We start from the raw sequence: 17,429 nt of genomic DNA, 5'->3' as shown, positions 1-17,429 counted from the left end.
TAGTTCCTTCGATATGTATCTCTAAAAGACAAGGCCTCTTAGAAGAAAGGAAATTTGAATTTTGAGCTTTGAGATTCGTGATCCTTTGAGGGAATGAGTATCTAGATAGAAGAAGAGGGGATGAGACAAAAATCTTGGGGAATGGCTAATGTTAGTATTTTTACTTTTTTGTATGTAGAAATGACAAATATTTCCTGCCCACAAAATGTCTTTTAATTTGGAAGCAAAAATCCCTCTGGTTTTTAGCCTTCCTTCCATGTCTTCCTTTTTCTCTTTCTTCCCAGGTTCACCTTCTGTGCCTACTGGCAAATGGCTTCTATCGAAATAGCATCTGCAACCAGCCCGATCTGCAGGCTATCAGCCTGTCCATCATCCCAATTCACTTCACCAGGGTGCCTGCTCAAGACGTGGACATCTGCTACCTGTCAAACCTGGTGAAATGGTATGGCCCTCTGGCCTGAGCAGCACAGCCTTAATGTAGGATTTGTGTCTCTCAGGGCGGTGGCCACTTCCACAGACACCCCTGAGGTGATCCTGTACGCCAGGCAGTGGATGTGGCATTGAGCATAGAGAAATGTCAGGTATGGTCTCTGTGCTGGAAGAGCTCCCAGGTTGGCCAGAGTGACAGATATACCCCAGATAATTAGAGTAATGCTCTGGAAGAGGTGTGCTGGGGACTGTGGGCACACGGAGCCGGGGCACTCATCTTGGCTGCGGGGTCTGGGAAGGCGAAATCTAAATCGGGTCTTCAGTGGTGAGTAGGAGGTAGCCAAACAGGGTGGGGAGAGCAGAATAAAGGCGGGGGGCTCACAATTCCCTTTCTAGACTCCCCCGTCTGATTTTCTTGGCTGTAAAGAAACAGAGTTCCTCTTTGCTCTGACCTCTCACATGAAGGAATACTCGGCTTCTCTCCAGGTTCATTGGAACATTTACAGTTAATTCAGAGCTTTCAATCAGTGAGCAAGACAACCTACGGACTACGTTGGAAAGAAGATTTGCAATTTACTCTGCACGAGATGATGAAGAATTGGTCCACGTGAGTGTTTCTTCCTGGCACCGCTATTGTTATTAGAACTGTTAGCAAATGACAATGGCACTCATGTGCCAGATGTTGTTCAGGTGGTTTACATGTATTTCCTTCATCAGACCTCATAGAATAAAGAATAGGTACTGAAGCTCAAAGAGGCTAAGGAACTTTCTTAGGCTCATTCACTTGGCAAGCATTGGAATTAGTGTTGGACCCATGTGTGAGTTAAAGGCCTACACTCTTCCTTTTCTGTTACTTGGTGTCTTGGTATATTAAAGCACTGGATTCTTGGTCAGGGGCCCTAGAATTATTTCCGTTAACTATTCAGAAATTGTGTTTAGAATTTCCAAGGACATGTTTCACATTGGCTGCTTAAATCCTTGAGAAAGTGTTTCTATACCTTCCAGTGTGGGTGATGGCATTGGCAGGCAGCCTTGCAGTGAGGAGAGTTATATCTACCGAAAGGTCCTGGTGAAGAGCTCTTAATGCGTAGATAGGCTTTTTCAAATGCTTGAGAATACCCTTAGGTAAGGCTCTGACTTAAACAGACATAGAGGTAGATATATGGCTTTATCCCTGGAAGATTCCTGTGAGTACGTCCACTTGTGCTTGAGCCCCGGATTCCCTGTTTGTTTAGGGAAAAAGCCCATACTTTTTGTATCTTTAGAGGCTAAATGACTGGCATCTTTACATCTCTTCTGATTTCGCTTGATAAAGTCTAAGATACCTGCCGCGGCCAGTAATTATGCTGTAATACCACCATCCAGAAGAAAACATTAATACTTGAATACTGTTCTCCATGATTTGCTCCCGTGCATTTGTGTACATATATATTTGTTTTCATTTGTGGGGTTTTCCTTAAGCAAAAAACTTAGTTTTTTTTTTTAAGTAAACAATTCAGTGACATTTAGTGCATTTAGAGTTTTGTATTTTCAAAACATTTTTTGCTGTCTCAAAAGGTAATCCTATACCCATTACATAGTTACTCTTTATTCTACCTCTTCCCACCCCCTCAGGCACCTGGCAACCACCAATGTGCATTCTGTCTAATGAGTTACATATTTTGGATATTTCATATAAAAGAAATTATACATGTGATGTTTCGTGTCTGGCTTTTATCACTTAGCATGTGTTCAAGGTTCATCTATGTTTGCAGACTGTATCAGTACTTCATTCCTTATATTGCTGAATAAAATTCCTTTGTATGGAAAAAACACATTTCATTTAACCATTCATCAACTGATGGACATTTAGGTTTTTTCCACTTTGGCTATTGTGAAGAGTACTGCTATATACATGTATACATATATTTATTTGGGTACTTGTTTTTAGTTCTTTCAGGTATATACCTAGGAATGGAGTTGCTGGGTCATATGGTAATTGTAGGTTAAACTTTACTACCACAGATTTCCACTGCACTGACACATTCCACCAGCAATATCCAAGGGTCCCACGTTATTTTCCATGTTTTTATTACAGTCATCCTAATCAGTATGAAGTATCTCATTGTGGTTTTGATTTGCATTTCCCTGATAACAAATTGATAGCATATTTTCATGTGTATATTGGTCATTTGTATATCTTCTTTGGAGAAATGCCTACTCAAGTCTTAGACCCATATTTTAATTGGGTTCTTTGTCTTTTTGTTGTAGAATTGTAAGAGTTCTTTATATATTTTGGATACTAGACACCAATCAGATACATGCTTTGCAGATATTTTCTCTCATTCTGTAGGTTGTCTTTTCACTTTATTGATAAAGTCCTTTGATGAAGAAAAGTTTTAATTTTGACAAAGTCAATTTTTTTTTTTGTTACTTATACTTTTTGTGTCATATCTAAGACTTGTCAAATCCAGGGTCATAAATATTTCCTTCTGTATTTCCTTCTAAGAGTTTTGCAGTTTCAGCTCTTAGATGTAGGTCTTGTATCCATTTTAAGTTAATGTTTGCGTGTGATGTGAGGTAGATGTTTAGCTTTATTCTTTTTGCTTGTGGGTATCCAGTTGTTCCAGCACTAATGTTGAAGGACTACTCTTTCAACTATTTGTTGAATTATTTGTACTATTTTTTGAAGAGACAAGTTTTTCAGTGGATATTGAATGGTCTTGGCATCCTTGTCAGAAATCCATTCGCCATAGATGTATGGGTTAACTTCTGGAATCTTGATTTTATTCCATTGGTTTACATGTCTATCCTTATGCCAGTACCACACTGTTTTGATTGCTATAGCTTTGCAGTAGGTTTTGAAATCAAGACATGTGAATGAAACTTTGTTTTTCATTTTCCATGTTGTTTTAGCTATTCAGGGCCCCTTGGAGTTTCACATGAATTTGATGATCTGCTTTTTCATTTCTATTTTTAAAAAAAGGCCATTGAGGTTTCAATAGGGATTACATTGAATCTGTAGATTGATTTGGGTAGCATTGCCATGAAGACAGTATTACATCTTCCAATTCATTAACATGGATATCTTTCATTTTATTTTGTGTCTAATTTCTTTAAGCTGTATTTTGTGGTTTTCAGTATACATGTCTATCACCTCCTCGGTTAAATTTTTTCCTAGATTTTTTTTTATGCTATTATAAATAATACTGTTTTCTTAATTTCCTTTTTAGATTGTTCATTGCAGGTGAGTAGGAACCCAGCTGATTTTTTGTGTGGATCTTATACGTTACAACTTTGCTAAATTTATTTATTAGCTCCAATCGCTTTCTTGTACATTCTTTCATATTTTCTATATATAAGATTTTACTATCTATAAATAGAAATAATTTTACTTCTTTTCCAGCTTGGATACCTTTTGTTTCTTTTTCTTGCTCAATTTCTCTGGCTACAACTTCCAATACAAGTTTTGAATAGCAGCCTTCCTTGTCTTGTTCCTAGTCTTCGGGAAAGAGAAAACTTCCACTCTATACTGTTGAATATCTTACTAGCTCTGGGTTTTTATAAATTTTCTTCTTTGTGTTAAAGTTTCCTTCTATTTCTACTTTTCTGAGTGTTTTTATTGTGCAGGTGTGTTGGATTCTGTCAAGTGCTCTTTCTGTGTCGTATGAGATGATTGTGTGGTGGATTGACTGTGTTGTTTGTTTTTTTTCTTTATTCGATTAATATAGTGCATTGTGTTGATTGGTTTTCTTATGTTAAACCACCCTTGCATTCCTGAGAATAAATCCTACTTTTTTACAGTGCATAATTTTTTATGTGTTACTAGATTTGGTTTGCTTATATTTTATTGAGGACTTTAGCATCTATATTCATAAGGGACATTGGTCTGTAGTTTTCTTGCGATATCTGGCTTTCATATCAGGGTAATGCTGGCCTCATAGAATGAGTTAGGAAGTTTTTCCTCTTCAATTTTTGGGAGGAGTTTGAGAAGGATTATTAATTCTTCTTTAAATATTTGGTAGACTTCACCTGGTCCTAGACTTTTTTTAGTGAGGAGGTTTTTTATTTCTGTCCAGACTTCTTGTTAAAGGACTAGTCATATTTTCTGTTTTTTCTTGAGTCAGTTTTTGTAATTCTGTGTCTTTAGGATTTGTCCATATCATCTGTTTATCTAAGTCTCCATATAGGAATCATATGGCTTTATAACTTAATTTTTTTTTTCCTTTGGCAACGTACATTGACAGATTACTTGTTAAAGGCGATGACCATGTATGTTTGTGTAGCACTGACTGGATTGCATCCAGAGTAGTGTCACATACATGAACTTATTTATAGTCCTGTGAGGAAGACAAGGCAGGCATTGTTACAGATGAAGAAATCTATATATAGGCTTAGAGAAGTCACACAGCTAGTTGAATGCTTCAGTGAATACGCAACTAAATACTAGGTGGGTACTCAGTTATCCAGACTTTCATGTATGTACTTCTATGCCATGCCGTACACAAAGAAACTGGGAAATTAATATTGGTACAATAATAATTATACCAACTAATTAATAATATGTTGTCAGCTGAACTGTAGCTATGATTTGGATTTTTCAAGGTTTTTCACTAATGCCCTCTTTCTGTTCCAAGATCTAACCGAGGATATCGTGTTGCATTCAGTAATCACGTCTCCTTAGTGTCTTCCAGCCTGTCACAGTGTCTCAGCCCTCCCTTGTCTTTCATTAAACATTGATATTTTGGAAGAGTACTGCTTAGGAGTGTTGCAGCTTGTCTCTCAGTTTGGGTTTCTTTGATGTTTCCCCAGTTCTTACCTCCAGAAGAAGTAAAGCAAAAGTAATTTTTTTCCTTTTTTTTTTAAGATTTTATTTATTTTAGAGGGAAGGGAAGGGAAGGAGAAAGAGAGAGAGAAACATCAATCATTTGCCTCCTACATGCCCAAGCTGGCGACCTGGCCAGCAACCCAGGCATGTGCCCTGACCGGAAATCAAACCAGCAACCTTTTGCTTTGTAGGACAACACCCAACCCACTGAGCCATGCCAGCCACGTGATTTTTTTTTTTCCAATATAATGTGGCTTTTCACAGAAAACCTACTGTCCTGTTTCTCCTTTTCACCTCTGGCTTTCTCAGTAGGTTATTAGAGTAATTCAGGAGAAATGTTGGGGAGGCTGAGATCTCTGTAGGAAGATCTTGTTCAGGTGCTTTGTCACTGTTGCTGTGTTGAAGATTAATTCCCTGGAGGAGACTCCCGTCCTTACAAGTTAACTTACAAGTTTAAAAATGCAGCCTCTTGTTGAAAGATTCATTGTGGGGAAAATGGAATGTAGGGAATGGACTTTGGTCATCTGATGATAATGGTGTTTTGTTTTGTTTTGTTTTTGGTCAAACTGATATTTTATTATTTTTAGTCACGAACATAACACACATTGAATACAGAAAGGTAAGCTAAAAAACACCACATGTAAACAGCCATAACCCAATATATGGGTCCTTTTCCAAATATAGATATATCCTTATATTTATGTACAGTTTTGTCTCATAAACAGTAACATTACACAGTAAAAAAAAAAAACAACTTCTGTATTTCTCTAATATATGGGGAACATTTTCCCACTTTTCTACAAAGGTAGATCTCTGCTGCATCATATTTAATAGTGTCGAGAGTTCCAGACTCCTATTATTAGACAGCTTGGCTGTTTTTAACTTTTCCCTGTTACAAATAAGCACCATTTAATTAAACTCTTAATTCTTTTCTTGAGATAAATGTGTTATCCTTTTTCATTATAGATATTTTTACTGATTCTCCGGGCCCTACAGCTCCCAACCCGCCTGGTATTGTCTCTCCAGCCAGTTCCTCTGAAGTTATCAGCAGCCAAGGTAAGGTTCTTGGGGCTTCCAGAGAAGAGGGTAGTTGGTCAGGAAGAAGTGAGAAGTTACCAGATTTTTAAAAAATTGGTCATTAGACTATTTTTAAGGGTTGGAATAAAATGGAGCATGGGTTCCTTTGAGCCCATGCACATACACTGAGTTGTCAAGATTGGAAACATGAGTGGATTCTCTAGCAACCTGATTTTTGCGTGTACAAAAGGGCCTGCGAGAGGTCTTGGCTCCTTGGTGCTATAGTTTCTGTTCTATGAAACCGTAGAATGGCACCTGTCCTCATCAGCAGTGTGGCTGATGGTGGGTGAAGGACTCTGAATTCTGTAGTCATCTAAGAAGGAGGCTGAACACTGGGGTTTTGGCATTGTCTGAAACTTGATGGTCCAGAAATTGATTTTAATAATTTCTGTATTAATGCCATAACTTTATTAAAGTCCATCAGTATTTGTTTGCAAAATGCATTATGTGCAAGGTGAATATTATCATTGCTGAGGAAATTGAGGCTCAGAGGTTACATAGTTTACCTAACTCACATAACACGAGAAACAGCTTTAAATCCAGGTTTGTCTGTCTCCACATCCTGTGCTCTTTTCCCTGTGCCACGCTTGAGAGTAGCGAAAATTTTATTGTGACCTTATCTAAGGTGCTGTATATTTTAGTAAATATTTTCCTGTGACCCAAAAGGGCCAGTCGATCACTGTCGAAGAGGGGGCATCTTGTGTACACTGGTTTTCTTGCCAGTGACTTAGCCCTGTTAGATTACAGGTTCTCTATCCTGTAATTAGCAGAAAAGAAAAAAACAAATTTCTATTCTGTTAAAGGGAAAGAAACCTAAAGAGAGATCCACAGAGGGTCCTGGAGGCTCCTCAGAAACTTCCAGCCAAGTTTCAGAAAACCAGACCAAACCAGAAACCAGCAGAGGATCCAGAAAAAAGAACACTAGCAGTCCAAGTGCCAAAAGGAAGAGGGGCAAGGCAGCAGCCATCGGGAAGAAACGGAGAGAGTCCTCCTCCTGTGGGGAAGAAGAGGACACAGTGGAAGAGCAGGAAGAGGAGACCCAGAGACACGTTCATGTCCGGAAGCTGCGGACGGCCTCCAGGGTGTCTTATAAAGAGGAGAGTGGGAGTGACAAGGCCGGCAGCGCCTCCGACTTTGAGCTCTCCAGTGGGGAAGCTCACCATCCATCTGATGAGGATTCTGAGCCTGGTCCTTCAAGGCAGAGGAGGGCTCCAGCCTCTCAAGGGACAAAGGCAGGGTCCAGAAGTAAATCCAAGACCCAACATGGAAGCCACCCTAAGCACCCTGGCTTTCCAGCAGCATCCACAAGCTCTTCGAGCACTAAGAGTAAGAGAAGCAAGAAAATGTCCAGCGATGGTGAGGGGACAGAAAAAGGAAAAGTGGCAGGTGTGGACCAGTGGCTAGAGGTGTTCTGTGAGCAGGAGGAAAAATGGGTGTGTGTGGACTGCGTGCATGGTGTGGTGGGCCAGGCTCTGACATGTTACAGATACGCCACCAAGCCCATGACCTACGTTGTGGGCATTGACAATGATGGCTGGGTTCGGGATGTCACCCAGAGGTATGACCCAGCCTGGATGACAGCAACCCGCAAGTGCCGCGTTGATGCCAAGTGGTGGGCTGAAACCTTGAGACCCTACCAGAGCCCACTGGTGGAAAGGGAAAAGAAAGAAGACTTGGAGGTAAGGCCTTGGCTGCAACGGGCTCAAAGACCCACTGGAGTTATTGAAGTTACTTCCATATTTGAGTATTTTATGTATGCGCAGTCTGTGTTTGGTGCTCTTACTGTTTATCTCATTCATTGTTATAACACTATAAAGCTGAGATTATTATTGCCTTAATTTTACCAGTTAAGAATTTAGGATCCAAAGAGATTAACAGACTTGGTATTTGAACCCAGGTCTATCTGGTTTTTGAAAGATTGTTTACTTCTAGTTATTGCCTAGTTATAAATTTAGAGATTTAAAATAATTTATGCAAGTCACATAAGTCATACTGAGTGAAAGAAGAAAAAACTCATTAATATGATTATTCCCCTCCCCCCTCCGCCTTTCTGGTGGTACACGCTTACGCAAGCACATAGACAAACAACCCTCCACGGATATAGAATACTCGTCTCATGGGAAGGAAGGGACTCAGGATAAGGAGATAACCTTCAGTCTCTTGAGAAGGCCCACTGGGAAGCTGGCTTCTAAACTACAACAGAACAATGCGTGCCACTTGGTTTTAGGAGGAGGGCCTGAGCTGCTTGTACATAGTGGTTGCGGTGCTGGTGGACCTCAGCATTTCCACATGGGAGTTTGCCCAGATTTGCCAAAGAGTCATTCCCAGTTCCTCAGGATGGGTGAAGCATGGGTCTGTGCAGCGTTTCCTGTAGCAGTACAGTTCATCCTACAATCAGAGTTTCCTCTGGGGTTGTTCCTGGTTCATGTTACTGAAAAATGGCACAGTAAATGGGAATTGTGCAGATGGTATCATGACTAACCTAATTAAATAAAGTCTTCGTACTAGAAGCTAACCATGTGGAGCGTCTATCATACTCCTGGCTATTCTGCATTGCAAGTCCTCACTAATATATTGAAGGATTTTCAAGAGCTGTTAAGGGGCAGTTTAGGAGACCTTGGTGGATAGGATGTGAATTACAGCAGTAGAATTGTCCACTGAAAAATCAGATTCCTCAAACAAGTGCTAAGAGAATATGTATTATAGTGGACTAAAAAAAGTCACAGGGTGTGAACAACTCATTTTGGTTTCCTGTAAGAGCCATCAAGGAAACCCACCTTGCAAAATAGTGATGTCACTTTGTGATAAGACTTCTTTCCTAAAGAAAACTGTTTTTCTTCCATGAAGCTCCTTAATAGAATGGAAACTCATCTGCTAGGGCAGGCTGAGGAATAGGTTAGATGACTTTGCAAAGTTCCCATGAGCCACAGAATTACTTGATTCTTCTTGGCTTTTGATTTGTCTAAAACCTACTTAACAACAGAGCTACAAAGACAGTGTTAAGTTTTTGGTGTTTATAAAACCTCTGTTCCACCTTCTGTTATCTGAACAAGTTGTTCTGAGTATTTCCCACCTCAAACCTCACTTCCTACTCTAAAACACATGCTCAACATTGTCTCTCTGGCCTTTGCAGTTTCACGCAAAGCACCTGGACCAGCCTTTGCCTTCTGTCATCGGCACATATAAGAACCACCCTCTGTACGCCCTGAAGCGGCACCTCCTGAAATACGAGGCCATCTATCCCGAGACAGCTGCGATCATTGGATACTGTCGTGGGGAAGCTGTCTACTCCAGGTGCGTGGGGTGGCTTGGTGGGCGTCCTGATGCCTGGAGATTATCAGCCCTCTGGGGCAAAGGGCTGGTAATGTCATTCATCTCATTTGTCAGATGGGATGAGCTTTATTGAGAGTGTGGGGCAATGTGTAGAAGAGATTAAAGCTTGGAAATTAAAACAACAATGATTAAAAGGTAAGTGGGGTGGGGAGTGTTATAGGGGAAAAATAAAAAGTAGAACAAATAAGGTTTAAATGGGACAGTATAAACACACCCCTCAAATATAAGTTAAAAACATACAGAAGGAAAGAAGAAAAGATTTGATAAAAGCTGAAGTTACTGGATATTTTAAGGTGTGTAGGGCTTCTGTTTGGGAAGATGAAGGAGCTCGAGGTGGGCGGTGGTGTTGGTTGCACAACAAAGTGAATGTACTTAATGCCACTGAACTGTGCACTTAAAATAATTATGACAGGTTTTATGTTGTATATATTTTATCCAGAGTAAAAAGAAATTACCAAAGAAGGAATGAAGGAAATAAGAGTAGAAAATGCATATAAAATATATACAAAATTACAACTGAAAAAAATTAACTTTTTAAGGTAAAGAAAAAAGTAGAAGCAGAACTTTTAAGAAATAACAGTAGAAAGAAAACAAAAGTGATTTTTTTTTTAACATTGAAATACAAGATGAAAAAATAGATGTTCTTAGGAAATGGGAAAAGAAAGAGAAAAAAAGGAAATAGAGGAAAATGCACATGAGTAGATGGTTTGAGTCCTCTGACCGGGGACTGCTTGCTGTATGTCAGCCCTGCAGGGAGTCATCCTAGACCCTCTGTTCAGGGTCTGTGTTGGAGCTCTCCGGTCCGTGTCAGAAAACATCATGCCTGGTCAGGGGCCTCAGCTGCCCAGTCAAAGCCTCCAGAGCCCAGGCCGCCTTGATAGGGAACAAGGCACAGGCTTCCTCAGGTGGATGGCAGACAGGAAGTCTGGTGGGAAGAGAATGCCAGGGTGGTTCACAGGGCTCATGTCAGTCATAGGAGAAAGCATGAGAGGTGAACATTTTTTAATGTAGTAAAAAATATGTAACAAAATGGACCATTTAACTATTTTTAAGTGTACAGTTCAGTGGCATTAGGTACATTGTCATTGTTGTGCAGCCATCACCGCCATCCATCTCCACAGCTTCGTCATCTTCTCAGACTGGAACTCTGTGCTCATTTAAGCACTAATTCTCCAAAATCCCTTCCCCCCACTCCCAGGCAACCACCATCCTTCTTTCTGTCTCTGTGAATTTGACTACTCTAGAGACCGCATGTAAGGGGACTCACACAGTAGTTGTCCTTACGTGATTAGCATCCACAGATGGGCCCTTGTACTGCCTTTTCTTCTGGCTACTGTGAATAATGCTGCTATGAACACAGAACGATAAATATCTCTTTGAGACCCTGCCTTCAGGTCTTTGGGGTATATGCCCCAGAAGTGGAATTGCTGGATCATATGGTAATTCTACATTTAACGTTTTACAGAACTGATGTACTGCTGTCGACAGCAGCTACACCATTTTACAGTTCTACCAGCAGAGCACAAGGGTTTCAACTTCTCCACATCTTTCACCAACACTTGCTTTCTGTTTTGCTGATAATAGCCATCCTAATGGGTGTGAAGTGATTAAAAGTGGAGATTTACGCTGAGGGGGGTGTGTCCACTTCCCTGCTGCCCTCCTTGGGGATGTCCACTCCTCCCTGAAGACCAGGGCGTAATTACTCCTTTGGGAGGTCAGATGTGCAGCCTGCAGTGAGAGTGTGGCTGGAGCACTCAGCTCTGACAGTGACGCCGTGGACGGAGATGTGCTGCTCCAGCACCTGGAAAGACTTTGTCTGGTCGTCACAGCAACCTTGTGAGGCAGAAGGACAGAGCTCATTTATCCCTAATTGTAGAGGAGGGTTCTGGGGCTTAGGGAGGGAAGGCGACTTGTCCCGGGTCACTGCACTAGGAGGGGGCACAGAGGTGGTTCACCCAGGGCTGTTGTGCTATGCTGAACATCAGCCTCGGACTGGCAGGTAAATGAAGGGCCTGATTTCCACACTAGAAGGAAATGTAGTGCCTTTGCTCAATGGAGCCCTGCTCTCTGGGCAGAGAGAGTTCAGGGCTACCAACTAAAGAAGAGACGGGCATGCCCTTTTAAAGAAAGCAGGTGAAACTTGCTGGGTAGTAGAATTGCAAGGCTGGGATATAGCTCTTAGCTGTGGGAGGAAAGTGAAGCTGGAGAATCTTTCCTCATAATCACAGTGTGCCGGGAGTTACTTGACCATTCCATGAGCACAAGCCTTAATTCCATGGTAATTTACTGATGTCCATATAGTCTTTTGGGTTCAGCACCCCTTCTGTGGACACTCCACGGTATTTAGCAGCAGACCACAACTGAGCAGGCACTTGCTCAGTGGTAAGGATCTGTGCCTGCACTGCTGTGGCTTTTACCTCTCCCCCTACAGGGTGTAGAGGGACTCTCACTGTGGGAGGAGAGGTTTCTGTCTATGGCATGAAGCCTGAGACAGGTACAGTAACTCCATGTAGGTCAGGATTTATAAGTGGATTCACACCCACAAAGACAGGAAGTCCAAGTTTGTCTGAGGGAGCTCCCCCAGTTCCCTCAGGAGCAGAGTCTGCTCCAGGCCACGAGGCAGAGCCTCTGAAGAATATCCCAGGCTGTGCTTTTCCTTGTGGAAGGAACCCTTCTTGGTGTTCTCTATACTGTGCCCCATCAGGCAGGGTATGAACTGAATTTGTCCTTTGTCTCCCCCTGTTGGCTCTGGTAGGGATTGCGTGCATGTCCTGCACTCCAGGGACACATGGCTGAAAGAAGGAAGAGTGGTGAGGCTTGGAGAAGTGCCCTACAAGGTAACCAGGAGCCCCGGGGGGTGGGGGCTAGGGGGTCACCTGAGGGCAGTGGGGAGGTCCAGGACCAAGGCTGCGTGGAACAGCTCAGGGAAGAGGAGTGGGGACTAAGTGTTGCTAAATCCATGCCCAGGATAGGAATCCAGGTCTGCCTTTTCTAGTTTGAGAAGGATTAGAGGAGGAGAGAAGCATATAAATGATGTCTGACTTTAATGAGGAATTTGTAAGAGATAGATATTCCAGCCCTGGCTGGTGTGGCTCAGTGGATTGAGCTCCAGCCTGCGAACCAAAGGATCGCCAATTCAATTGCCAGTGTAGGGCATATGCCTGGGTTGCAGGCCAGGTCCCCAGCAGGGGGTGTGCGAAATGCAACCACACACTGATGTTTCTCTCCATCTCTCCCCCTCCTTTCCCCTCTCTAAAAATAAATAAAATCTTTTTTAAAAAAAAAACAAAACAAAACACATACCTTTTAAAAAAAGAGGGAGAAATGGATATTCCAGAGCATGCAAGAAATCTAGGCCAAAAAGCAGCCCTTAGATTACTAGTGTGTGTTCAAAGGCTGTATAGATAGCAACTGTGTTACTGAGTTGTTCTAAGAAGCCAAAGCCCTGGTCTTTGTGGATACATTCACCAGTCATCAGTGTCTTTCCACTTGGTAAGTTACCACGCATTCTGCACATATACATTCTTTGCTGAGTCTCAACAGCCATGGGGTTAGCATTATGATGGCTATTTTATATACAAGAAAACAGGAACTCGGAAAGGGGAAATTACTTGTCCAGCGCCTTACAGGTAGGATAATGGCAGCCCGCAGACAACAATCCCAGGCCCTGCCTCTACTCCGGCGTTAGTTCTCTCCCATCTCCCACTGTACTGCCACACTAACTCAGGTCAGCTGCCCACAAGGAATATGAATTCAGTACAGTACCACAACAGTTTGTCACAGGACACACCGCCCTGTTTTACCAGGGGAAGACAGTGGCCGGTCACAGAGACACATTTGTTCTTTTTCATCAGATCCCAAAAGGAGCCCTTTGGGTTGTAAGACTCTGGGGTGGGGAGCAGAGAGGCCTCAGTTTGGTGGGAAGGGGCTGCAGGCACTGGGAGCAGTTCACTGCCAAAAGCAGGCTTGAGTGCATTATGCTGCCTGCTCGGACCTGGAGGACCACTGGGGCTTCCCATAGACCTTCACCTTTCTTTTATGCTCCTTATCAAATAACCAGTCTCTTCATTCCGGAATGGTACTCTCTGATTGAAATACAAGGTGAGCCACAAATTTAAATTTTTTAGTAGCCACATTAAAATCTTCAAAAAAGAAGAAACAGGTAGAGTTTTTAACATGCTTAAATATTTTCAAATAGATCAAAATTACAACTAAAATATTGAACAACCATCACTCAAAACTGCCAGAAATCTAGTTGAAGTCTGACAACTACAAATTCGAGTAGAATGGAAGTCTGACACTACGGAATTAAAGAAACCACATCCATCCAGACTGGTAGGAAGGGCACAGATGCAGAATGGGCTAATCCCATGCCCACATATGGTAGATAAAATTTGGGAGGGATATCTTGGGAATGAGGAGTTGCAGCCTCAAACCAGGCCCCCCAACCCAGGGTTCCAGTGCCAGGAAGATAAGTCCCCACAACTTCTGGCTGCAAAAACCAATGGGGATTGAGTCAGTGGAAGAAATTGCTGGAGCCCCAAACAGTTCCACTTAAAGAACCCACACACAGACTCATATACTCAGACTCACTTCCTCTGAGCTCCATCACTGGGATAGCAACTGGAAAGGCACCAGTGGTACAAAGGGAGGAACTGAAGTGTTGGGCATCAAGGTAATCAGAGGCCATTGTCCCTTTTCTAAACTCTCCCCGCACAGAGCAGGAAAACTGGTGCTATATCTGAGACTCCATCAACCTGGCTAACATAGTTTGACCCACCTTGGAAATCCCCAGAGACTCTGCCCTACACAGGCTGCTTTTCCATATGAATGGCTGGTCTTGGCTCATGCTTCACAACTTCCTAAATCCTATCAAACAAGCAGCAGCACACTTCAGTGAGCTGGCACTAGCAGCAGCCAGCCTAGATTCACAGCTTTGCTTTGCCTGGGAATCTTCAAGCCCAGCACAAGAAGCAGCCATCTCAGATTGCGTTATAGCTCAGGCAGGGTGCCCCGGGCAAAACACAGGTGGGGGCTGACCTTGGCCTGCACCCCCTGGGAAACCCCAAAGCCAGTGCACTCAGTGAACAGCTACAGACCACGTCAGACCACCACCACACTGCCCCAGCACAGCTGATCTTTCCATGGAGGTCAGTGGTCAACAACCAGTCCTTGCAGCCGACTGGCCTGAGTAAATCCCTCTCATTCACCTGCCAACAGCAACCAAGCCTCAACTACAAGAGGGGGATGTACTCAGCCCACATAAAGGGCGTATTTCGAGTACCCAGGTTGGGTGATAGGGGAGGCTGTCACTGGATCCTTCAGGATGCACTGCCAAGAAACAGAGTGAAAGCAGCTCTACCTAATACATAAAAACAAACAGGGAGGCTGCCAACACAAGAGACAAAGAAACATAGCCCAAATGAAAGGACAGGTCAAAACTCCAGAAAAAGAGCTAAACAAAATGGAGACAAGCAATCTATCAGATGCAATGTTCAAAACACTGGCTATAAGGATGCTCAAGGAACCTAGTGAGCAACATAAAAAAGATCCAGTCCGAAATGAAGGATTCACTAATTGTAATAAAGAACAATTTGCAGGGAAACAACAGTAGAGTAGAAGAAGCCAAGAATCAAATCAATGATTTGAAACATAAGGAACCAAAAAAGCGACCTATCAGAACAATAAGAAGAGAATCCAAAAAAAATGAGGATAGTATAAGGATAGGCAAGAGGTCCAACATTCACATCATAGGAGTGCCAGAAGGATAAGAGAAGGAGCAAGAAATTGAAAATTTGAAAAAATAGTGAAAGAAGACTTTCCTAATCTGGTGAAGGAAATAGACGTGCAAGTCCAGGAAGCACAGAGAGTCCCAGTTTTAATGGATGCAAAGAGGCCCACTCCAAGACACATCATAATTAAAAGACCAAAGGTTAAAGATAGAGAATCTTAAAAGCAGCAAGAGAAAAAGCAGTTATTTACCTACAGGAGAGTTCCCATAAGACTGTCAGCTGATCTCAAAAGAAACTTTGCAGGCTAGAAGGGGTTAGCAAGAAATATTCAAAGGCATGAAAAGCAGGGACCTACAACCAAGGCTGCTCTGCCCAGCAAAGATATCATTTATAATCGAAAGGCAGATAAAGACAAGAAAAAAGGCTTCCCAGACAAGAAAAAACTAAAGGAGTTCATCATCACCAAACCATTATTATGTGAAATGTTAAAAGGACTTATTTAAGAAAAAGATCAAAATTTTGAACAGTAAAATGACAATAAATACATATCTCTCAACAGTTGAATCTAAAACACAAGAACAGAGATAGAATCATGGATATGGAGAGTGTTTTGATGGTTGCCAGATGGGAGGGGGGTGTGGGAGAATGGGTGAAGAGGTAGGGGGATTAAGAAGTACAAGTAGGTAGTTACAGAATAGCCAGAGGGATATAAAGTACAGTATAGGGAATGGAGCAGCCAAAGAACTTACACGTATGACCCATGGACATGAACAGTAGCGAGCGGATGGCCGGAGGGAGTGGGGAGTGTCGAAGGCGGGGCAGGGGGGGAGAATCAGGAAACAAATAGCGTAATCAATAAAATGTAATTTAAAAAATATTTTCAAATATATTTGAAATATAGTCGCTTCGGCATGTAATATTTTAGAATATTGTGATATTTATATTTTTTTCTTATTAAGGCTTTGAAATCTAGCATTTTACTTTCAGTACATCTCATTTTCTATTAGGCACATTTCAAATGTCTGGTGGCTCTCACATTAGCACAGTTCTAGCATCCCACATCTCAAGTCCTCTTGTTCTGAAACCTGTTGAAACTCCAACTCCTGCCTTATCTTCTCTTGTTTGGATTACAGCCACCTGCAGCCCTTCAGGCCGTTCCCAGTATCACCATCATGGGATCTTTCTGAAACAGAGTTGCATGTGACACCTGGGTAGCCCACCCTCACGCCACCTAGAGTTTCACATCTTTCATGTGTCACGGAACCTGTGGTATTCTGGGGCCTGCCTCCTCCCGCCAGTTCCCTCCTGCGTGCCAGAACCTCCGCGGTCCCCAGATACTCAGGGTCCCAAACACGTTTCTCACCGGCTCTTTCACCTGGCCAATCCCTCTTTTGCCCTTTCACTCAGCTGAGATGGGGCCTGTTAGGAACAGCCTACCTTAACCTCTCCCTTCTCGGGGCTGGGTGAGAGGTCCTGCCTCTGGGCCCCATTGTACCCTTTGCTCTTCCCACTGACTTACAATCTTCTTTGTCTCCCCACAGGAGCCTGTGCTCCTTAAAAACAAAGACTGCCCCTAATAACTGGTATGGTGGGGCCTGTAATAGATGCTCATTGGATCTTAACAGCGCCGGACGAGTGGCTTCCTTAGAAAGGGACTGAGCCCCACAGGGGTGGCAGGTGGTGCGCCAGAGACCATGGCAGACACGGCCCCTAGGACAGCGGTCAGCAGGCTGCAGCACGCAGGTCACATTCAGCCTGGGCCTTGTTTTCATGGGGCCCTTATTCTCAGAATGGTTTTCACATTTTTTAATGGGTTTGAAAAAGAGAAATAAAGACTATGCAGCAGAGGCTGTATGTGACCCTTTACAGAAAAAGTTTGCCAATGCCTGCCCTACAGGCAGCCCAGGCCCGGGAGCCAATCCTTAGCCGGCGCCTGTGGCACTCCTCCTCGTAAAAGTTACACAACCTTTTCCTCCTTGCCAGTTCTCCACTCCTTCCACCCCTTCACTCCCCAGTGAAAAGTTTGGTGTTGGCTCCCAGACAGCTGTCGG

General features: G+C 42.8%; 1 protein-coding gene across 2 annotated transcripts in view; it reads left to right on the top strand.

The window, feature by feature from the left end:
- XPC (XPC complex subunit, DNA damage recognition and repair factor) overlaps positions 1-17,429 on the top strand; it is a 36,099-nt gene that overhangs the window by 14,490 nt on the left and 4,180 nt on the right. For both annotated transcript variants that reach the window (XM_054595769.1, XM_054595768.1), the window contains exons 6-11: positions 285-442; positions 916-1,036; positions 6,203-6,292; positions 7,117-7,992; positions 9,447-9,607; positions 12,402-12,483. In XM_054595769.1, coding sequence (XP_054451744.1) covers positions 285-442; positions 916-1,036; positions 6,203-6,292; positions 7,117-7,992; positions 9,447-9,607; positions 12,402-12,483 — 1,488 coding nt within the window. The remainder of the gene's footprint in view (positions 1-284; positions 443-915; positions 1,037-6,202; positions 6,293-7,116; positions 7,993-9,446; positions 9,608-12,401; positions 12,484-17,429) is intronic.

Source organism: Pteronotus mesoamericanus, unplaced genomic scaffold (assembly GCF_021234165.1).
Source record: "Pteronotus mesoamericanus isolate MK-2021 breed Mesoamerican mustached bat unplaced genomic scaffold, CSHL_Meso_final scaffold_54, whole genome shotgun sequence".
Taxonomy (NCBI): Eukaryota; Metazoa; Chordata; class Mammalia; order Chiroptera; family Mormoopidae; genus Pteronotus; species Pteronotus mesoamericanus.
This window is presented reverse-complemented; position numbering and strand designations above follow the sequence as displayed.